Source organism: Aptenodytes forsteri, unplaced genomic scaffold (assembly GCF_000699145.1).
Source record: "Aptenodytes forsteri isolate BGI_AS27 unplaced genomic scaffold, ASM69914v1 Scaffold56, whole genome shotgun sequence".
NCBI lineage: Eukaryota > Metazoa > Chordata > Aves > Sphenisciformes > Spheniscidae > Aptenodytes > Aptenodytes forsteri.
In genome coordinates this window covers 4,312,532-4,335,810 of record NW_008796213.1, presented here as the reverse complement: position 1 = coordinate 4,335,810, position 23,279 = coordinate 4,312,532, and the positions used below count along the sequence as shown (strand labels likewise).

The following is a 23,279-nucleotide window of genomic DNA, read 5'->3' as shown; positions in this document are numbered from 1 at the left end:
CCATATGGCGTCGTGCTCAGCATATAAAGCTGGGGGAAGGCGGAGGAAGGGGGGGACATTCGGAGTGATGGCGTTTGTCTTCCCAAGTAATGGTTATGTGTGATGGAGCCCTGCTTTCCTGGAGATGGCTGCACACCTGCCTGCTGATGGGAAGGAGTGAATGAATTCCTTGTTTTGCTTTGCTTGTGTGTGTGGCTTTTGCTTTACCTATTAAACTGTCTTTATCTCAACCCACGAGTTTTCTCACTTTTCCCCTTCCAATTCTCTCCCCCTTCCCACTGGGGGGGAGCGAGCGAGCGGCTGTGTGGTGCTTAGTTGCCGGCTGAGGTTAAACCACGACACTCATAGTAACAACTCACAGTCCTTTCAAAGGATTCATCAACCTCCTCACATCAGAAGAAAAGTCCTGCCATTAAAATCAGAAGCTTCTCCTGTCTTTCCAGTTAACCATCCTCTCCCCACCTTCACCCCCACTCCCCATACGGGAAGCGCAGGCGCTGACTGAGGGAAATGAATGCAATCTCACGCGAGCTTCCTTCAGTGGACGCACCTCTGCATATAGATTATTTTTACTTCAGCATAACCTAAAGATGAAATGCACAGCAGTATTCAGGCTGGAGAAGAGTGAATATCAGTTTCACCTTAATTTGACACCCTAGCTCCTGCCCTACAGGGCTAAGCCCTAGTTTTAGCACAACAAATAACATTTTGCCTCAAATCGATGGAGGAGATACTACAACACCCCCTTAAGATGCAATTCATCCAGTTTATCAGAGGATCAGGTGCCTTGGGAGAGTGCAAAGGACAGGTCAGACCAGTAACGGCCAAAAGGGCCTTTCTTATCCTGCATGGTGTATGTAGGGGATCTCAGAGAGCCTCCCAGGAGACACAGGTCTATTCTGACTGTGAAACTGTCAGTCTTGTTTCACCTCATAGTTGCTTATTTTATAAGACGTGTTTGAAAGCTGGGAACATCTCAAGTGCCTTGCGTCACGTTCTCAGAAAAATCAGTATAGGACACAGTTCACCCTACCGCCCTGGAGAGCTGAAAAGACATACCTTGAACCCAATATCAGGCAGTGCAGATTGGTCCCATTGTGGAGGACAGACAGAACGTGACAGAGTCATGTTTTGGCTGCAGAAAAGAAAAAGGAGCAAGTCAGTCCATGATACTCCTAACCAAATCCCCCTTCTGGAGGATCAAGCCACCGGCTCTACAGCAGCCTTTGGCTATCCCTGGATTTTTATTTTTGTTTTATTTTCCACATAACCATTATCCCGTTCTCCAGTTTAGATTTCCACACATATCCTAGTGGCACTGATGCATCTCTTGGCAGGTCAAGACACTGGTAGGAGAGCTTCAAATGAGAAGTAACATGCTCCTAGCCGGGTGGTTTATGCAACTGCTCCCAGCTAGCCCTCCACGCGTGCTGCTTGAACCTCTAGGAAACTGGAGCGTCAGCCCTTCTCCCTCCATGTGGCTACTCACCTCTAAATCGCTGGCCAGACGGGTGACCTGCCCCTACCTGTCCCCATGACCAAGCCTGTCAGGAGGCTGTGGGTGAACAGTTGTGCCCTGCAGGCACTACTGCAGGAGTCAGTGCTTAACAACTTCCAGCACTAATGCCCTCCTGGCATGCATGTTTTAACCCAGGCAATAGGAGCATTAGCATCCATTCAGGAGCGCCAGTTTGTTTTCTTTTTGAATCATCCCACCCTTGGTTGAACCAACCCTTAAATTGAACCCTTGGCTTCAAACGCACTGGTGGTGAGTTTCTGAAGCAGAGAAGGCTCTTTTTAAAACAAAGCAGTAGCACAACTAACTTTTACAGGAGACATGCTCAAATTCTGTCAAGCTGAACTTCCTTTAAAAAAGCCGTAAGATAGGGTATCCCAAATAAGCGCATCCAGTTCACTTCATTTAGAGGGATTTGCTTCTGTGTTTTATTTTATCCTCAGCTTTCCAGGGGATGGCATCTATCTGTTCCACAGATCTTGGGACTGGCAGTCCCTTGCTCCTACTCTGTGCACAGTTTATTCAGTATTGTTGGGGCATAAATCAAGGAATAAAAATTCCTGGCACGGTTGTGTCAGCCGTATGTGGCCTTGCTCTCACAGAGAGAACAGATCTACTCTAGGGGTCTCTCACAGCTGCCAGAGACTGCCACCAAACATCCCTCCCAGCACACTTCACAGATGTGTTGCATAATTTACAAATACTGTCACCGCAAAATTTGCCATTAAACCAGTCAGCAAAAGGTACCTAAAAATGAATTTAAGAAATCTAAAATTGAATTCTAGACAGATAGGAGGAACTTCTTAGCAGAAAGGTGCTGTCATCTAGAGACATTATTAAATAACAAATGTATATTACCTTCTGTCTTGTCCACTTTGAGAGGACAGAAATTTTGGCAGTCGGGCAACTTTTCTTTGGGTTTCATAGATCAAATTTGTTTGGACCATGTCTTGAAAGAAAAACACAATGCCTCAATAATTAGATAATTTATTACCCAGGGACACACTCTTATGTCTTTAGAAAAAATCAAAAAGGAGGTAGCCCTGAATACCACATGGTGGTGCTCTCTCTACCACACCCACCCCACTCCATACTTCAAAACCATTGCCACTTGTACTGCTTCTGCTTGGAGATCAGCAAGGTCAACCACCTGCTAGCACAGGTTGTGAAGCTCAAAGGCAACCAACCACCAACTGCACCTGCACATGCACTCACATCCAGGCTGTCGGCCAGAGAAAACCACATCTGATGTCAGGCCTACAGCGGAGAAGAGTTTTCAATACGATGGAGGCCATAAATATGGCTTTCCCAGCAGTGCAGGACTATTATGTGGTGCTAAGAGGAAAGTCTGCCCTCTCTTCTTGGTCCTGTAACAATACCACAGAGCGCATGCTGTGTGACATGGCTAATTATCCATTGTTTCCTCCTTTAAACACCATTCTCTTTATTCATGCCAGGAAACATTTAAAGTTTGGAAAGCTAACAGGAATTTTAAGATGGGTAAATAAATTAGAAACAGAAAAGCATTTCTCATTTTCCTATTCTCTCTCTGTGCAACCAGCCCTAAACTTTCCTTTGCTGCACTGTGTGCTTTCTCTCCCCGTAACTAGCTTGCAAGATGTCTATCATGGGCTCGCTTCTTCACCATTTGACTTTTCAGTGCTTATTTTTTTCCCTTTCTCATTTCTCCTCTTTAGTTGTATAAACCCAAATGCATAAGCCAGATGCCATGAAGTGTTTACTCTCAGCTCTTCTTCTGAATATACAATATTGTCAGAGATGCTTTTTTGACTATAGATGCACAAGTCTAGAAGCTCGAGCAGGGCATCTCAAAACCGCAGAGAAATGTACATACTGCTCAAGTTCTGCTTTTGGAGAAAACTTACAGGAGGAAAAAGACCTGTTCAAAGAAACCCAGACATAGGGTGACAACTCTGCATGAAGGAGGCTACCTTAGAGCCAGCTACACTTTGTAACAAACTTAAAACAAGGAGATATTTCACCTTCAAAGTTTAACTTATACTTCTGAGAACCAGCCCTGAATAACACAGTGCCTTTGTGGTCAGCTAGAAATTCCTTCTCCAGATCTGCAGATGTTACCGTGGCAGAGCAGTGATCCGGATGCTATAGAAAGAACAAGGAAATTATACCTGTTAGAAACCAGTCTTTGATTTAGGTGACACTGTGGGGAAATACCAGTGTTTCCCCAGGCCCCTATCACAGGGTGCCATTTTGAACTAAGTCTCTAAGGCTCCAAGCACTTTGCTCTTCAGCGACGGAGGGGCACCCCACAGAGAACAGCTGCTTGTGACAACAGCAACAAAGCAGCCTTCAGCCCGTGTGGTCAGCTTCAGCCAAAAGACATCCATCATCTCTGGAAAATGCACCCGCTTTCAAAGCCAGTCCTTTGAAAGCTTTCACAGAGTAGAAGTACTGCTTTGAGGGACAATTAATAAGACAAATGCACCAGGGCATCAGAGAAGCACTGCAAGGGCACCAGCAGCGTGTGTGAAACACACCAGCTGCAGAACAACGTGCCCTAAACAACTCTCCAAAGATGGCTTAACAAGAGCTTTTGGCGTCAACAGCAGATGGATCTCACCTCTTCCCCATACTGAATCCACTGCCCAGAATCATCGAGCCAATACCAGGCGTACTCCATTTCGGGAGCAGACAGATGAGTCAGAAGACACCACAGGCACAGAAGAGCTGACCGACGCCTGGCTGCTTCCTCGGCCCTAACATTAGAAAAGAAATCCAGATTGAAGTGTGGGTCTTTTCCAAAGCTGTCAGACTACATGATATCCCTGGTCTTGTCAGAAGTCTAATCGCTCCTCAGAAAAGGAGACCCCTTCAGCTGGGAAGTGCAGGTTTGACCCCGAACTGATGTTTGTACGTTTATGGGGCATGGTAAGCATCACAGAAATGACCCTGACCTCTGTGGCTTGGACCCGGGTCACTGTTTTTCTCTAAAATATATATTTCTAAAATACACATTGGAAGAAAATACAACTTGACACAATAAACCCAGCTCGTTACATAAAGGACAGTGGTGCCACCTGGCTAACAGGAGTAAGATTTGGCTTCTAGGCAGTGCGTGATCAGCTGCAGAAGTCAGAATGCCTTCAGAAGGCATTGATAGTATCACCCCTCCTTTAGCATTCAGGAAAGCAAAGCTGCCACTCACAGGTACTCTACAGGGTGCAGGTGCCCAGGTGCTGGCAGCGGGGGGCTGCAGGGGTGGCCTCTGTGAGAAGAGACCAGGGGGTGCCCCGTGCCGGACACAGCCGGCTCAACAGATCCACTGCAGGACACAGCTGAGCCCATCAGCCAAGTTAGTGGCACCTCTGAGAAAGCTGCCCAGCAGTGAGAAGTGAAGGAAAACGTGAGAGAAACAGCCGTGCAGACACCCAGGTCAGTGAAGAAGGAGGGGAGGAGGCGCTCCAGGCACTGGAGCAGAGATTCCCCTGCAGCCCATAGAGAGGACCATGGTGAAGCAGATTGTCCCCCTGCAACCTGTGGAGGACCATGGTGGAGCAGATGTCCACACTGCAGCCCATGGAGGACCCCATGCTGCAGCATGTGGACATGCACTGAAGGAAGCTGCAGTCTATGGAGAGGAGCCCATGCCAGAGCAGGCTTATCCTGAAGGACTGCAGCCCGTGGGAAGGAGCCATGCTGGAGCGTGGGAAATTTTTGAGGACAATGGAGTGGCAGAGGGCAACTCTTATGGACTGAGGTCAATGCCCATTCCCCATCCCCCCTGCATCGCTTGGGCGAGGGGGGAGGTGTAAGAGTCAGGAATGAAGGAGTGAACTTGAGCCTGGGAAGAAAGGGGGATGGGGGGAAGGTGGTGTTCTAATTTTTGTTTTTGTTTCTCACCATCCAAATCTATTTTAATTGGCAATAAATTAACTTTCCCCAAGTCAAGTCTGTTTTGCCCATGAGAGTAATTGCTAAGTGATCTCCTTGTCTTTATCTCAACCCGTGAATTTTTCCATCTTATTTTCTCCCCTGTCCTATTGTGGAGGGGGAGTGAGAGAGCGGCTGGGTGCATCTGGCGGGTGGAGGGGGAGTGAGAGAGCGGCTGGGTGGGCATCTGGCAGCCAGCCAAGGTCAAAATCCTTGTGGGGGGGGATCACTTACCAGCAAAGTCTGTGCTCTGCGCTCTACCCCAGAGACACAGCACCTACAAAGAGAAGAAGTTGAAACAGGTAGCCACCAATAATTCAAATTCAAAGGATTTTACTTTGCTTGCTGCTGTGCTTCAGCCTCCTTTGAATGTCCCAGTTTTGGACCCAGACAACATTTTTCTATGCATCTCATCACTTCGCTGCTCCTACAACATTACCCTATTGTGGAGCACATACATGCAGCCAAGACCTGCCCACCTGCCTGCCATGGAGTTTGCAAGGGTCTGTGGCTGAGCTACTCAGAGCTGCCCGAAGAATTTGAACACAGTATTCAAACAGAAACTGGAAATAATCATTTATCTGGCTCTGACGCCCTTCATGCTTTGGCAGGGATCACGGGTATTCAGAGCAGGCTAATCAGAGGAAATCATTATAGGAGGAGCTCCCTTATAGAGCTTACAGTACAAAGGTCCACAAACAAAGGCTTGGCAGCCACCGGAGTGCCAGAACAAAGAGCGAGGAAAGACCCAAGTCTCCCTTGCAGCCTTAGCTTGTTCCATTGCTGTCTTCAGACCGCGGTTGCTCTTTGTACACAGTAACACCAGCCAGCCCTGTTCCTAGAAAAATGCTCCCAATTCATTTTCTCTCAAATCCCGTTGCAGGAGATTCATGAGATCCAGCACTCCTGGGAGCTTTTTTTGGATGCGGCTGCTCCTTCTCTCCTGTCTGCCCAGCAGTGTGCTGCTTCTGCTGCTGCCACGGCCAAGAAATTTGAAGTTTGTGGGTACCAAGTGTGGGATTTGAGGGGACGGAGGGGAAACGGAGAGGAAAGCAGGGGAGTGGGGTGGGATGATGTTTCCAGGCAGCTTTTCTCCATTGCTCCCCCCATTCCTGTTCCCTCTCTTCCCACTCCACAGATGGATGCTAACCCCTGCAGGCTCCCCTGCCAAGACTCAGGGCCCCCAGCCTGCCCAAACCCCATCAGCTTTCCAAAATGTCCAGTTGTGCCCTACTTTCACTTTCACTTGCCAGCATTTCTGCTCCTTGCAGGGATTTTCCACTCACCAACTAACCCCAACTAGAAAGAAACAGAGGTGAAACCCTTAATAAAGCAGACAGAAATATTTCACTGCCAAGACAGGTAGTGTCCTTCACCTTTTGCTGAAGATTTCACTATCTGGTCTTGTGCAACTGAGAGATACCCTGTAAATTTGCTTTTTATATCTCCACAGGAATAGCTTTATACAGAGGAAATTTTATACATAAAAAGCAACCTCGTGCCACCTTCTCTCTTACACACTTCCTTCTCATGCGAAAGAAAGGGTGAATTAATGAAGATATAAACACAGCTTACGGTATGACTAACTACAAGCAGTTATCCTTCCAGCAGACCTTAAAGCCCACAAACCATGAAATCCCCAACTTCTTCCGTCTCCCTCCCTGCCCTCCCTCCCAGCTCAGTGGCACCCCGGGAAAGCTGTCAGAGCCTCCTCCCTGGCTCCCCTACTCACAGTCCTGCCGTCGGGCTGCCCAGCCACCACCCCCGGGAGCTGAGGGCATCAGCCACGTGCCAGTCAGTCAGACGAGCCCTCTGAACCCTTGCTCCACATGGGAAAGGTCCCCTGGGTGCAGTAAGACCTTCAGAAATAAAATACGACTGGCCTGTGAGAGCTCCTCGTGAGCTCCCAACTGCACGCCTGTACCTCTCTGTCTCTCTCGGAGTCTCTGTCCGTGGGACGTCACAGATGCCTTTCCGCTAGCCACTGACCCTTCGGAAACGGAGCTGAGTAATATTTCCTTCTGGTTATTGCGCCATACGCATGCGCATCTGCCAGGCATGAGCAGAGCGGCCAGGCACAGCTGACGGTTTTGGCAGATTCATCAGTAAAATCAACACCCCTATGAACCGGCATAGCTTACCCCTATCGCTTTGTTCCTGTCATTGCACACCAGCACTTACCTTGCCCCAATTCATCCCATCCTTCCAGTGGCCGGGGATATTCAGGACCTTCTCCTTTCAAGATTCCTGCTGGGAGCAGCTTCTGCTGAACATCATTCTTTGAAAGCCAAAAGCTGGTGTTGCCTTGCAGGGCAAACCCCAAATCTCAATGCAGAAAGCGGGAGCATCTCTCAACACGTTCTCCGTGGTGGTTATCGCACTGTTCAGAGGGGTTGCAGTACGCAGCACCGCATGGAGTGACCCAAACCAGTGCAAACCAAGCGCAGAGCCCTGCAGGGCAGGCTCAGTCAGCCCATGCAGAGCCCTGCGCTGTCCCAAGTATTTCTATTCCTTTACCTTGAGTCTGAGCCTCCGCTCTGTTTTTCCCCACAGAAATCAGAGAAGGGTTAAGAGCTTTCCAGTCTGACCTCCAGCCTTTCAGTCTAAAAGGCTGAGAGCATTTCCCAGCAGAGCTCTGAAGCATAAAGCTTAACGACAGGTCAAGTAGTACTAACTACATAAACTTGTTCAGATGCAAACATTTTTTAATTAATTTTTTTTGTTACACAAATTATGTTCAGTTGAATTGCCCAGAACACTTTTATTTCCTGATAATCTAGTCAGACCAGATCAGTAGTGGCTGAAACACATAAACCTCTGTTTTAGTTTCTGGAAAGTCTACACTCTGAGTGCATTTTATAGACATAGTATTTAAAAAAAAACCAAAACCCACAAATGTGATGATGAAGTTGAACTTTGTTTCTTCCCCGTCTGGCCTTTCTTGACTGGCTTTCAACCTCCCATATAGTATCTGGCTCTCATCTCCACAGTTGCACAACTTGTATGCTTCCCTTTGATGAGATTTATAGGATCAGGTCCCACAGGTTCAATTTTGCATATGTGAATTGTCTAGTAAAATACTCTTCTGAACTGAAGCCAAGAGCTTCAGTAGGCATGAGATATCAGCTCTAGGAAAAACATTCTGGCTTGGTAGAAAATGTTTACGTAGCTTTGCTGGAAGCAGCATACCGTCCTCTCTAAAAACAAACAACTTGCCACAAACTGGAAACTTGAGCTCACTGTAAACTGATACCTTCTGAAATCATAATTTTTTGGTTTTATCACTTTTAATTGCAATGTCATCCGTGGAGCTGTTGACAGTTAGAAATCAGATGTTCAATGTAACTGTGGTACTATATCTGTCTGTGTTTCCAGTATCTGACAGGTCTTGGAGCAAACATTCTATATGTAGCCCTGCAAGATCACGTTCCTGCACAGTCAGCAGAGGCACCCGAGTGTGGTTTCCCTGCATATGTCAAATGATTTATCATGTATAAAGAAACCATGGTCCAGCAGGTAGGATTACTTATTTTCCCCCCAGGAATTTAAATTCTCGTTCCCTTCTTCTCTTCAGAGGAAATGCACAAAAAAGTGACGTTTCACCCTTTCTATGTGTCTATCTGCAGACACACAGCAGCTCTGTCCCAGCTTCCGACCACTCCAAGGTTTGATGCGCGAGTACTGATGCTACGGCATGGGTACACCGTGCTCACAGGGGTCCTGCAGCACGGGACCAGGCTGGCAGCGCCTCATGCTTCTACCTCAAGATGGGGAAAATCCCCCAAACCAGTACCTAAGGCTGTGGGACTCAGGCTATGTTGGGGTGATGGGGCTCACCTGGTTCTGCAAGGTCTTCTGCAGGTTGGTTCCCCAGCCACCCCCACCGGGGCCTGGCTGCAGGGTGCTGCGGGAAGGTGTGCCAGGGGGTTCGGCTTCAGCCTGGAAACATTTCCAGATCTCACTTGAAACCACACTATCATTTAAAGCCAGTACCTCCTCCTGTAGGTTGTGATGGTTTTCCCAGTGAGACTGGATTTCCTGTTGGACAACGTCCAGCAGCTTGTAAATTAAACTGCGGGAAAGGAGGGGGAAAACGAGCCCTGCAACCACACGGCTGCTCTCCCAGCTTAATTTAGCACAGGAACAGAAAGCAGTCGTAACAAGAATAATAATTCTCAATTGCTTTGGGAAAAAAGCCACACTTTTTATTTCCAAATCCTGATGGTGAATTTTACATGTTTGGGTAGATTACATCGGTTTTGTAAAGGCTATTTTGGTTTTACTCTAAGTACATAAATGCTTGATACAAAAGATTAAAAATGCTCCACGTTCTGCTCTTCCTCTTTCCAGCGGTCATTTGAGGACTCTCAACATACTACTCCCCATCTTTTAGGAAAAGCTTAACAATTGATTGGAAATAGCTAATTGCTGTTTTATCTGGACATAACATTGCCACATTAATAATGTAAACCAAAGTAATCCAATAACGGAAACCTTTCTTATGTCAATAGTTCAAATGAGCATTTATGTATCGATTCAGTAAGACATTTGACCGCAGATTTAAAGTTAAAGCTCTGACATGAAGTCTTTCATGTCTTCTTACAGCACCAAAAGATGCACTTATTAAGGAATCTGCCCAAGTCTCATCAGTCATTTTGTCTAACTAAAGGAGAAAGTGTATTTCACTGGAGTTGGGCCAAATTCTGAATTTTCAACTTCACTGGTAGTACCAGGTAAGGAGGGGGGCTGGGGAGTTGGGGGAGGGATCAGCATCTACTTTGTCATGTTCTTGTGGATATTTAGCTGATTTTTTTTAATGTGTTTGTACATTTTGAAATGTCATTGTAGAAAAATAAAATTAAAAATTGAAACATTATTTCAAAGCAAAATAAACTTATTCTGCTTATACAATAATCAAGCAAAACATTCTGACCTTACTTTGTTAATATTTGAATTTCAAAGGGTTTTCAAATACCTTCTCGTTAACCTGAATCTGCACTTTCTGGTGAATGAAGTTTTAGCCCCCCACCCCCTCCTTTCCAATTCATCTACCTTATTTCTCATTTGATCTCCCCACCCATTTCCCTTCATAATGCTTGTCCACAGCACGGCTATAACAACGCTTCGGTTTGAAACCTGCATTTGGCTTCCATGTATTGGACTAAGTTCTGCAATATGCTCCCTTCCTCTATTTGCCAAATTAGGAAATTAACAAACAGTGTACACACACAAACACACACACACTATTTTACTGAGGGATGGGCTAGGCTGCAAAATTAGGATCTTGGTTTCAAAGACACTCTGCGGGCAAAGCAAGCTTATTTCAGAGAACCAGATTGTTCTGCTAAAAAAGAAAAGGGCAGAGACAGATGTGACACGCTCATCCCGATTGGCAAGCTTAGGAACACTTGCAGCAAGGTTTAGGCTCAGGCTCATCCTCATTTGCAGTGATTAAAAGAATAAGAGCATGGCCTGCTTTTGGTAAGATCAAAGGTATCAGAAACAGAGTAAGTAGATTTTATCTTCTCCTGTAAGTTCTGATGGTTTTCTCAGTAAGTCTTGATTTCTTGTTGGACTACTTCCAGCAGTAACTGTAGTTTGTGTGTAAGATAATCTGAAAGGGGGATAAAAAGGAAGAAAGTTTAGTCTGGAGGAAATCTTGCGATATGGCTGAAAATCAGAGCATCAGCACTGATGGCTGGAGCACTTTATGTCAGAAGATCACTGTATCTGTTTCCTTTCTTGCTGTATGTTTTCTTCTATTCACTGGTTACTGGTACACCTCAGCCCAACGTCGAATCAAAAGAAAACAAGATTCATAACTGAAATTATAAATTAAACTCAAAACTGGGCTCTTGTTTCTGAGTAAATCATTGTGCCACCAGGGCTACTGCCAAAGGAAATCTGTGCTAGACGTTGGATGGGGTGGAGATGTATTTCATTTACACACCCACATCTGTGCCAAAAACCGTCCTGGCCTCTTCACCAAACAGATAGCCCACAGGTGGCACCATCTTCTCCTACCAGTCCTCTCCCCATACTTTCATACTTTCAGCAAGTATGCCTGTGCACAGGGTTACAGTGTCTGCCAGTCAGTCTCTCCATCCCAACTTTTGATCTTGTTGCTCAGCGTCAGCCAATTTTGACCGAGAGGTGGTGATCCCGAAGATATGATAAAGTTTAGTAGAAACCAGGGCTGGGGTGCGAAAGCAACCCTCTCTGTTCCCCCTGTTGGTAGACCTCAGCCCTGTCCTTTTTAAAACAAAGCATCAAGCTGCCTTATCAGTATATTCACAAGCCAGGCAGACACAACCCGTGCCTGGCCGCCAACCACCCGCAGCACAGCCCACCCCCTCGTCTCTTCGGCTGCGGAGGCTGTGCCTTGGGAAAGCCATTGAAGGGGTGGCAGGGGTAATGATTTAGGTTTCATGAGGTCTGTTGGTCATGGAGCGACTTGCATTAGAGATGGGCCCTGGGAACAAACCAACACCCCCACCCCTGAGCGTGTTTAGGTCCACAATACTGAAACTCGAACGCGTACTTACAAAATGGGCTACGGCAACGACTTGACATTTGCCTATGGATTATGAGGTAGTAGACTGGAAAACCACTTAAAACCATGGTGCATCCAATGCTAATGTTCACAGGGTCCGAGTAGAAAGACATTGCCACTGTGAAGAGGCAGATGATGGTAAAAGAGACAGGAACGAACAGGGGAACCTGGGGAAAAGAGCACAGAAGACTCTCAGGCAAAACTGATGGCTGTAGCAAATCAGCCTCCATATGTGCCAGCACACACTGTATTCATTTCTCCATCTTAAAGAAGATGAGAAAAATCATACATCTGTCCTGCACGCTGTTTCTGTACAATCAGTTGTGAACAAGTAGGATGCATAGAATAAAAATTGGCTTGCACCACCCTCGGAGCCCAGTGTACCCTGTGAGGTGCATACCTCCTTCCTAATATAAGCCTCACCTCACAACTGGAAGCCAAGCGGGGTGGAAGTCACCTATATCCCACTGCTCTCTGAATGTACTGCACCTGTGCATGCACATGCACACGTACCTACTTGCCACCTGTGGCAACCGCTGGTGGAAAATCTGAAGCCAAGAGTAGAAGCAGTGCTTTGACACAAACTGTTCTTTGGTTATAACACTCGTGACTCATTTTGACCTGCCTCCAGCTTGCCTGAGACTTATAGTGGCCAAAACAGGATAAACCAGACTCCCTATCTCCATAGCACCTGCATCAAGAACACGAGTTTCAACGACACCCTGATGAAAGACCAAAGAAGCAGTCAGCACTTCAGCCTTACCCTGCTGTTGGGTGAGCCAATTCATCTGGGTTATTCAGAGAGTAAATTGGAAGACTGTAATAAATAATAAAACTGTGAAACATGCCCTCAGTCTTTGGATCCAACCTCAGCCAAGTTACTCCTCGCCGTAGCTGACAGAATGAAGGAGCTGCTGGTCTCACCTAGGGTGACAATCTCTTTTCCGGTTACAGAGATCCTATTTTGGATGCTGGCCATGCCGAGCTGGAAGAGATCAGTTGCTCTAGCGATGGCAGCCATCCAGCCACCAAACTTACGTGCTCTTGCTGTCTTTCCAACCAGACCATCCCCTGCCAGCCTCTCCTACGTGCATGCACTCAAGCTGCACATCTGCTCGAGAGCTGTGCGAGAGGTCTGCTTCCTCCTCTTACCAGTGTTTTCTCACCAGTTTTAACTCAAAATGCTATAGGGGAGAAGTACCACCGGCACAATCACGTGTATTTTATGATTTGTTCTCCGTAAGCTAGTGGCAGAAGACCACCTTTCTCTGGCCACTAGAGCGCAGCACATGCCCACACCACCTGCGCGCAGCCCTTCCCTCTTGCAGATAGCTGGGCTTCGGGTTTGAAGTGGTTATAAAAACTAGAGGGGGGCGGGGGGAAATCAACCAAACTGAACAAAACCCCAGCATTTCCCTCCCTCACTTAATCTGCTTTTAGGAACCATTAAAAGCCTAAATCTCTGTCTAAACCAAAATGGGGCAAAATCTCAGCAGCTGAAAACATCACCAGTGCTATCCACTAATAAACTTCCCCTGAGAAGCGTGGTTTAAAAGAAAAAGACAAAACTTATTTAAAATCTGGTTCTGGGTGAGTACACGAGTGCAGCCAGCCAAAAAACTGGGAAGCTTCAAGGTCTCTGCTAAACATGCTGTCTCCAGCAAAGACTGAGAAGAAAAATTACCCCAAACGCCATCAGGCCTCCTGTGGCTCGTGGAAGAGCCCTGGGAGCCACGGGAAGCGTTTCTGTCCACTGAGCTTCTCGCCGATCGGCTGCCCAGTGCCTGTGGCCTCAGAGGTCTCCTCTCCTCCCCAGGGGCTGGCTGGTGGCACCATGCACACACGACTGGAGGCAGGAACAAACTGTGCACGCCTCGAGTACCGCCCCGACCAAACTCCTTCTGCACATTATCTGGCAGCGGGAAAGGTGACCCGAGTGCAAGAAAGCTGCTCCAGCACCAACTCCAGCTTGGACATGAGGTGACCGACTGGTCCCCATGAGCAGAATCGCAGCACTCAGCAGCGTGAGAAGGGCCACTGGAGGCACCCAGCTGGAGGCTAAGGAAAGGCACGAGAGGACAAGGCGTCCTCCAACTTTCCACTGAGGAGGGGGAATTGAATCCCCTTGCTTCCCCCCTTCCCTTTGCCCACTTTTAACACCTCTGCTTATGGTCACCAGTCCGAATGTGCTGGAGCTTTGCAGGTGCACAGGCAGGGCGGTGCCTGTGCAGTAAATCCTGTACTCTCCTGCAGACTTGTCCCGCCAGCAACCAGGAAAACAACAGGTGCACCAGCAGCACTGGTTGGAAACCAGCATGGGAGAAGTCTGGATGCTGCATGTGTCAGCCAGCTCCTCAAACCCCACCGGCCGCCTGGGCTCTTGGTACAACGGGCGGCCCGCAAAGGTCACACACAGCTGGAGGCTCACAAAGCCATTCTCCTTCCTCTCCCTGGGATAGGAGGGCAGGTCCTTCTCTACGGGGCCACACACTGCATTGGCCATTAGCTGCTGTTAGCTGACTGCTGAACAAAACGCTTTGTGGTATGCATGCACACGCTGGGCACATCCTCGGGGCCCGCAGCAGCAATACTTGCACGCAAGCTTCTTTACACTATGCAATATTTTTATGCCAGGAGATGACTCCCCTTGAGTCAGGTTTGCTCCCAAGGTCCCTCCAGCCGTGCTCTTTTCCCCCAAGCCCTTCTGCTTCTCAGCTTGAGCTGAGACTTACCTACCATTGAAATAACACCCAGGCAAGGGTCCCTCCTCGCAGGCTCCCTACATGCCTTACTGAGCAGCAGGGATTAGAGCCTAAGCCCCTTAGAGCCTAAAGGCAATCATTTGCTAATAATTAGAGCATGACATGGCCATAAGGGAGAGAGAAGTGACAAGCCTGTGCATTCCTGGCTGTTAGATACAGGCCATGCGTTACCTTGAACGGGCTGTGCAGCTCCGGGTGACGGTGGCGATGGACAATGAGCCCGAGGGTGGCTAATCCTATGAAGAGCCATCGGGAAAAGCTGAAGAAGTTCATTAGATGGTAGATATCTCCGATACACACCATGGCAGTAACCAAAGGGAACTGAGCATTGTGAAGATGAAATACAGTCATTAAAGCCTTACTACGGTCCTCGGACTAGAAAGGGTAATATGGATCACCTCCTCCAGCCCCCCTGCAATCACAGGCAGCTACTTCACAGCCCCAACATTTCAGAGGTCAGAGCGCTTTACAAAACAGTGTCACAGACTGAAGGCAAAAGGCCTAAACGCACTATTATGATGTACTACAGAAAGGAGCAATCCTTTCAAAGATCAACAGCATCTTTGATCCTTTATGTCCTAGGCAGGGCAATTAAAACATGCATGATCCAAAAGCATGCGCTGCCAGTACAAAGGCTACCTACAAAGATACCTGCTAAGTTTCTAGCAGGTCAGCCAAGCTGCAAGAGGCACTGCCTAACAGTTAGGATGGAGCTGGACCATTGCCGGAAAAAAAACAAACCAAAGCTGAGAGCATCTCTGCAAATGCTCATTCCCTGCATTTCCACTTCACCTGGGAATTTCAGTTTTCCAAATAGCCAAAGCCTGGCAGAGGTGTTTTCATAGGACAATATCAAGCAACAACTGTGGCAGACGGTAGGGACAGTACTTAAAAAAGGTGTCCAAGGCTATAAGGCAGGGACTTCAAGGTAGTGGGTTTCGATACCACTGCTGGCACAAGGGGACTTAATACTTTGCAGCCATTTCCAGTAGTCCATCATCTTTATTTTTCGGAGGCTGACTTAGTGTCTCAACACCATTGAAAATTCCTCAGCTTCTCCACGCTTTGCAAGAAAGCCAAGACTACAAGAACAGGGCATGTCACACAGCCAGATCTCCTTACCATTAACATGACAGCAGGAAGGGGTGTATGCCTTCGAATGTGGATCATGGAGAAGAGAGGAGGCCACTGTCCTTCCCTGGAAGCCACAAACAGAGTCCTAGGAAAAGACAGGGAGCCCTATGCATTAGCATCCCACATCCAGACTAGAAATGAGAAGATCAGTCACTGGACTGACCCGAGGCCACAAGGCACTCCCCCCGGCCCCAGCACAGATCTGCTATTCAAGGCCACAGTTTTGCCTTTAGCTGCAATTTTGGGGCATTTGGAAGAAAAACCGAATGTTGAATTCCCATAGCTCTCCCAGGACCAGTTAGTTCAACGCAGCGCAGAGCCCACCAGCAGGACCATTGGCAGCATCCCCTTGGGTGGCCCGTTAGCAGAGACCTTCAGGCGAGTCCAAAGTGACCATGAATGGGTTCAGGCTGGAAACAGAAGCAATAAAGTTTCTTGCCATCAGAGAAGGGGTTAATCTTTCCAGTAGGAAGTGGAGGGGTGACAAACTTCAATTCTTTATAAAAGAGGCTGGTGAGTTTATGAAAGGGGATTGTCAGTCTTGATGCCTATATTCATATATATATATATATAAAAAAAAATACATATATAAAAAAATATATATAAGAAAATAAAGTGCAATTTCCTCAAAAAATAGAGGATTTTCAATCCTCTGGCCAGCTGTTGGAAAACATAGTTTGGTGTACTGCCAAGAGGCCAGCTACACACAAGACCAGCTACAAAATGACAGCAGAGAGCTCCTTGCCTCCATCCCTCCTTTGACTCAAAAAAGGGCAATTAGGGAGAAGGTATTGAATCCAATTTTATAAATTTAATATCCACAAACAAACCATGCCAGAGCATCAGCTGGGCTGGAGCAGGGCCCAAAGCAGCTGGGGTATGAGTGTAAAACTGGTTTTATTGCTGTCTCTGTGTTTTTGCAGGGGTGTGGCTGGCCAGCAGCCAGGGAGGCCCCATCACTGTTTATATGGCCTTTCTGCAGTGATTATGTTAATGGTGCCAGGAAGGGGGAGAGAAAGGCGATAGGGATACGCAGAACCCCTGTGCTGTCCGGGGACCTCTCATCCTCAAAGAAAACCACTATCTAGAGGAGCTAACAGGGAGGATTCTCCACACCTGTATTTAATACAGGACTTTGGGGTAGCAGATCAAATAACTCATTAGTTTTCACGCTATGAAACATCCCTTTCATATCAACTGATTTTTCCTTTTGCGATCAAATCTGTGAAACAGAACCGGCTCCAGAGAGTTTGCTCAGCTCCTCCTTTTGCGATCAAATCTGTGAAACAGAACCAGCTCCAGAGAGTTTGCTCAGCTCCTGGGGACCAGCATGACGTGCTTCTCCGTGAGCTCTGCCCTCCACTCCAATTTCAAGGCTCCCATAAGGACGTTCAGTGTAGTAGCCAGTGAAACCAGCAAGATAATTTTTCCATGGAACAAAGCTTTTCTTATTGCTGCAACAAGACTTGTTGAGCCTCAACTATTGCTTTAGGAATAGCCTGTCCCTGATAACATTTCACTGACCTCAAAGCAAAGTCCTCGAGGGAGAGTTTGCCTTCAGCCAGAGATCCTCACAACAGAGGGACCCTGTGCCCTGCAGCAGAGCAGCTGGGTGAACCCAGCAAAAGAAGACTCGGTCTCACTGAGCAGCTGCCAACATCAACAAAGCCTCTAGTTCACCAGAAACACTGACATTTCACTTTAAACTGCGGATTTAAACTAAAGGGTGGGGGGAAAAGATAAAAATCTTTCTTTGTGACCAGCCCTAGATACCAGTCTGGACCTGGCCAGAAATAGAAAGGGTAGACAGCCAACAGGGATCATCCTGTAGTTGACATCCTGGGAGTCAAAGGCTTTATTTTTCCCACAAGAGTTGCTAAAATGCCATCGCGTGGGTGGGCAGTTGCACAGGTCGCTGGTGCTTCCCTCCAATTCAGTAAGCCAAAAGAGTAATAAATTCTTATGGACATGACCTTGAAAATGTGAAGATTCCTCCATTCATGGTTCCAAAGCAGGACAGTGCGACAAGGACAGGGACCACGGAGATCAGGCTTTTGAAGGCTCGCTGCACAAAGCTCTGGAGAAAGAGCAAGCATGACTTTAGGAATATGTGGTGATCTCTAGACAACATCAGATTCAAAAGAACGAAAACTTCTTCCACTGAAGGAGTAAAATATAACTCATAAACCTTGCCTTTTCTACTGTAATCTGCAGGTTATTTTTCATTATCTTTTAGGCAAGACTAAAAGAAGTTACTGTTGCCCAATAATCCAGACAAATGACAAAGCAATAAAGCGTTTTATAGGAAAACCATCTCCGAAACACTTGCCATGACCACCCCTTCATCATAAGCTGACCACACTGAGGAAATATAACGGTAGGGGTGACGACTCACCACAGCCACAGCAGGAGAAGCCAGAACATCTTGTGTTCCCAGGACTGTGTAATAAGAGACGTTGGTGAGCATGTACCCCACAATTACCGTGATCACGGACACGATGACAGCCAGGGGAATATTTCTACAAAAAAGGGGAAGAGAGACACACAAAGAACAAGCTGTTATCCCTTGTTATGCACAGTATTACTGCAGATTGCAGCTGGCATTGGTTAGGTGAACCCACAAACTTATTCCCTCCCATACTGCGTTTGGGAAAGCCACGGTACCGCAGAGGCTGGTAACCCAAGACGACTTCTTCCCAGCCTTACCGTTCAGGTCTGACCAACTCTTCACGCACAAAGCTGGTCTGAAACCTGCACGGTGGGAAGAGACAGGGGGAGAGTTTGAGCCATGTCTCGGACACCAGTCTGCTGCCCATGAAGTGCCCTCCCGTCACACCTACCAGCCTGAATATGCGAACATGCCTGCGTAAAAAGCCAGGGGTAGCTTATCCAAAACCAGCGACTGTCTGTCAAAAGCATCCTGGAAGTTCTCGGTGTGGCCTGCAGAAGAGATAACGGACACGGAGCAGGGAAACGTCAGAGATGGGCTTCCTTCCTGTGGGATAACATGCCTTGTACCTCTTGCCCACACCTGGGAAGAATGCTTGTGACTTCCTCGGAGCCAGGTATTCAGATTTGTTTCATTGCTTTAATTTGCAGTGCTGTGCTGACGCATTTACTTCACAAACAGTGACAGAACAAATCTGTCCTCCGTCCAGCTACGGGAAACATTTCAGGAAAGGCAACGGTGGCGGCTAGTTCCTTTTCAGACAGAACCTGCTGTGGGAACGGGAGATCATGGAGACGAAAGGACCCAAGTTGTCCTGTCCTTTCTTTAGGCCCAAAATTAATTCGCTGGGTTGACCCCCCCTCTTCCACCCCCCCCAGCCCCCTAAGCATCTGGATGCACACTCCTCTTTGATGTGGTGCAGCCAGCGAGGCGGCTAATTCAGCCCTCACTGTGCTCCCTCCTGATCCCGCTGCTGGAGCGCTGACCCCAGCCCTACGCTGGCTGAAGCATGGGGGGGGGGGGGGCGGGGCGGCCCCCCGCCCGCCGGGCCCCCCACTCCGGGCACACTCCCTGCCCGCCGCACCTGCCAGCCACCGAGGCTCGCCCGCAGGAGGAACTGAGGACACAGAGGGCAAAACAAATAAAATTTAAAAAGTAGAGGTGGCTCAGACAGTGATCCCGTTTTACCAACTCCCCCAATTTTCCTAAAAGTTCTCTGCTTGAAATAACACCACCAAAAAAAAAAAAAAAAAAAAAAAAAAAAATCAAGATTTTGGATATGAACCATATTTTATCAAACTCCAGAAAAAACTAGGGAAGGGAGAAACACCTAATGGCCTCTCATTCAAAGGAAGACCAATAAAAAACACAGTCAAAAGGAGTTGTATTTCCAACATTTTCAAATCCAGGTGGCCCAAGGTTTGGTTCCACATCTGTATTCAGTTCTCCATATCAAATTCTCTTTAAAAGTAAAGGGTGTGGAGCTCGCCTAGTTGGGATTCACCAGGAAAGGGGTGAAATGGCATGGAGCACATGGAGAAAGTCAGGCCACTTCTATGGAATTGCCTCTGCAAGGAGATCTGTGACGAGATTTGGGCATTTGGGTTTGAAACGCTGGCCCAGCAAGTCTCTAAAACAAACCTGAGCCAAAGGGAAGGTAATGGCAGAGGAAAGGACAAGGGTGTAACCAAAAAAAGTAGAACAAGGCAGGGGAATCAGGCAAACTGATTTAAAAGCACAAAACTGATTTTTAAGCACAAAAAACAAGTCAAAAAGAAAATAGATTTGAAGAAAACTAAACTAAAATATGGGAGTGGGCCTATTGGAGTAGTCTTTTTATGTTCTAAAATGATTGCTGATAAGTGATGGTGCATGAAAAGGATTTATCGTCTGCAGTACATTAATGAGTGATTTACAGTCCCCCATGAGTCACGTTAAATACAACCTGTAGATTTGAAGAAAACTAAACTAAAATATGGGAGTGGGCCTATTGGAGTAGTCTTTTTATGTTCTAAAATGATTGCTGATAAGTGATGGTGCATGAAAAGGATTTATCGTCTGCAGTACATTAATGAGTGATTTACAGTCCCCCATGAGTCACGTTAAATACAACCTGTCATATTGGGGTCTCTTGGTGAATTCTCCCCTCCAGATGTCACCAGCACTTATCCTCCTCGCTGAAGGAGGACGGGTGCCAGGGCTCCAGATTGTCATTTGAAGGCATGCCTCACAATAATGGCTCAGGATTTCTAGCTGCGGGGCAGTCCTTCGGTTTAGAAGTGCTGCCAGCCCGAGGGGATCTTTGCATGTTCAAAGGAGCCAGCTCCAGACATCAGAAAGGAACATGAATGTGGAACCTGCTGCCTGTGTTGTTTTCTCTGCAGAGGAAGGTAACAGCATGAAGAGGGAGCAGGCTTTATCCCCTGAGTGGGAATGCCTTGGGCTTTTCTATAAACTGAGGCTTGGATTAAAGCCATTACTCTTGTGTCATTCCCGGAAGATACTACTGGCAGGTTTTTTTCCCCCACTCTGGATGTGAGTGTCCAATCCTGCACGAGTCCACTGTAAGTTTACTAAGCTACCACCCATCTCAATTAGGAGGTAAAAACCCGTTAGCTTAAGCCACAGAAAGGTTAGAGATGCAGTTACCAGGGCTCAGCTGAGGGCTGGTAACTCATTACACAGCTGTGACTGGCTCGGGTCACCATGGGATGCCGTCACACATCCCTGATGTCCATCAAAATTGTGCTGCTTTGGAAGGTTTTCGAGCCACGCTGAAAAAAGGCAAGTCTGACACCAAAGAAAGGCCATCTGCAGAGGAAGGTGCCTGTATGACCCTGGGTAGGCTCACACAGCCTCAGGCACTGAGGCTCGCTCAGTTTCGGAGAAAGCACAGCTGAGCCAGTTGCATCAGCCCAGTGCAATGATGCAGCTTAGTGCCAACTACCCTGGTCTCAGCTCCCAGCTAATTCACATCCAGCACACAGGCAGAGAAAGCTCCTGCCAGCTATAGGAGGACCACACTTGTCACTAGGGACTGATAAAAGCCGTGACAGGCAGGCATGTCGAGCACCATCCCTCAGCCACGCAGCAGCACACCTACCCTGGGCCAGCAGCATCATCCCTGGCACGATGATGAGTGCAAGAGCCAGGAGTTTGATGATGGAGAGAGCCGTCTGCAGCCGGGCACTCCAGGTGACACTCCAGGAATTGAGGGTGAGGACCATGTCTGGAGAGGAGACCACACTGCTACAGCTGTAGCCCATGCTTGATGCACACAGGAAAAAAAACACAGCAGTGCTCCCTGCTCTAGGGATGCTAGGGAGAAGGCTGCATCTTTACAGAGAGGATGCCCGGGATGAGAGATGTCAGAAAACATTACAGGTATGGCTCAGTGTGTAGCATTTGAAGGGGGAGCTGAGTTATGATCCTAAGAGGGACCAAGAGCCTGGTTCCTGTTGGGTGATCCATGCCTGCCTGGGGGGAAGGTATAAGTTTGCAGGGACATCTCAGCAGCCCTCTTCACAGCGGTCCCCGTGCCAACACCAACACCAGCCCGGAGCAGGGAGGACAGCTTCACAGGCTGGGTGCACCAGGCGAGGAGTCCAAAACCTTGAGCCTTACACCCTCAACCCAGGTGGCATTTGCACACTTATACATGAAGAGTTTCTACTCCCATACTTGGCATAATCCCCCCGACCTAGGGCTCCAGCTGGTCAACAGGGAGGCCCATTCCCCTTCTTGGAGAACATAGTGGCCCCAAACCAGCACCTTGGATCAGGAAGTTTTGGGTGGCCAAGGAGGTAAGACAGGGCCCCAATCCCACAGTTATCCCAGAAGATAGCACCCCATAAGTGCCCCTGGTCCAGGGCAGAGAGGCTCGGAGATCGGCATTCCCATAAAAGTTAGTACTTACAGTACCCCAGGAGAGACACGAGCTTCACAGCAGGGACAGGAGCTGCACAGGGGGCAAAAAACGGCTCCAGCATGTAGCGTCCAAATGCCAAAGAAACCACAGCGCTGTTGGCAGGCCTGGGGGGGGGAACCGAGCACAAACTGTAGTCTGTGGACAGCCAAAAAATGGCATGATGTAAAACTGCACAAAACTCGGGCGGGGGGGAAGTTTCCCCACCCAGCTTAATCCTGCTCTCCCATGCAGATGGTGAATTCCCGTAGAGTCTTTTTCATAGGTTTTTCTCAGTAAATGGATTAAAAATCACATGCTGCAAAAAGATTAATTCCCAACTTGAAAGCAAAAGTTGAGATTAATCATACTGAGCAATGCAGTGTGGTTCATATGTCCTGCTTCCTCTCAGCTTACATGAAGGACACAGGTTATTGAGAGGTGAGGACTTTCTTTTTAAAGTTAAAAAAGAAGTCATTTACAATTTTCTAAAATACCTGGACTTGTGCAAAGCATTTGACACCGTCCTGCACAACATCCTTGTCTCTAAATTGGAGAGACATGGATTTGACGGATGGAGCACTCAGTGGATAAGGAGTTGGCTGGATGGTCGCACTCAGACAGTTGCGGTCAATGGCTCGATGTCCAAGTGGAGACCAGTGACGAGTGGCGTTCCTCAGGGGCCGGTATTGGGACCAGCACTGTTTAACATCTTTGTCGGCGACGTGAACAGTGGGATCGAGTGCACCCTCAGCAAGTTTGCTGACGACACCAAGCTGTGTGGTGTGGTCAACATGCCTGAGGGAAGGGATGCCATCCAGAGGAATTTGGACAGGCTTGAGAGGTGGGCCCATGTGAACCTCATGAAGTTCAACAAGGTCAAGTGCAAGGTCCTGCACATGCGTCGGGGCAATCCCAAGCACACATACAGGCTGGGCAGAGAATGGATTCAGAGCAGCCTTGAGGAGAAGGACTTGGTTTATGAGAAGCTCAACATGACCCAGCAATGTGCACTTGCAGCCCAGAAAGCCAACTGTATCCTGGGCTGC

The 23,279-nt window shown here is 47.8% G+C and overlaps 2 protein-coding genes across 2 annotated transcripts in view; both read right to left on the bottom strand.

The window, feature by feature from the left end:
* The window catches only part of LOC103906452 (poly [ADP-ribose] polymerase 12), a 10,655-nt gene extending 3,281 nt beyond the window's left edge, over positions 1 to 7,374 (bottom strand). The window contains exons 1-6 of the mRNA XM_009288360.1: positions 7,161 to 7,374; positions 5,663 to 5,705; positions 4,119 to 4,254; positions 3,520 to 3,640; positions 2,375 to 2,465; positions 1,060 to 1,135 (exon numbers count right to left, since the gene is read on the bottom strand). Of these exons, the coding sequence (XP_009286635.1) occupies positions 1,060 to 1,135; positions 2,375 to 2,465; positions 3,520 to 3,640; positions 4,119 to 4,178 (348 nt within the window). The 5' untranslated portion in view covers positions 4,179 to 4,254; positions 5,663 to 5,705; positions 7,161 to 7,374. The remainder of the gene's footprint in view (positions 1 to 1,059; positions 1,136 to 2,374; positions 2,466 to 3,519; positions 3,641 to 4,118; positions 4,255 to 5,662; positions 5,706 to 7,160) is intronic.
* Positions 7,375 to 10,953: 3,579 nt separating this feature from the next.
* Positions 10,954 to 23,279, bottom strand: part of LOC103906451 (cystine/glutamate transporter) — a 16,459-nt gene continuing 4,133 nt past the window's right edge. The window contains exons 3-12 of the mRNA XM_009288359.2: positions 22,243 to 22,358; positions 21,430 to 21,555; positions 18,718 to 18,817; positions 18,584 to 18,628; positions 18,273 to 18,396; positions 17,851 to 17,954; positions 15,866 to 15,962; positions 14,915 to 15,064; positions 11,974 to 12,148; positions 10,954 to 11,042 (exon numbers count right to left, since the gene is read on the bottom strand). Coding sequence (XP_009286634.1) covers positions 10,978 to 11,042; positions 11,974 to 12,148; positions 14,915 to 15,064; positions 15,866 to 15,962; positions 17,851 to 17,954; positions 18,273 to 18,396; positions 18,584 to 18,628; positions 18,718 to 18,817; positions 21,430 to 21,555; positions 22,243 to 22,358 — 1,102 coding nt within the window. The 3' untranslated portion in view covers positions 10,954 to 10,977. The remainder of the gene's footprint in view (positions 11,043 to 11,973; positions 12,149 to 14,914; positions 15,065 to 15,865; positions 15,963 to 17,850; positions 17,955 to 18,272; positions 18,397 to 18,583; positions 18,629 to 18,717; positions 18,818 to 21,429; positions 21,556 to 22,242; positions 22,359 to 23,279) is intronic.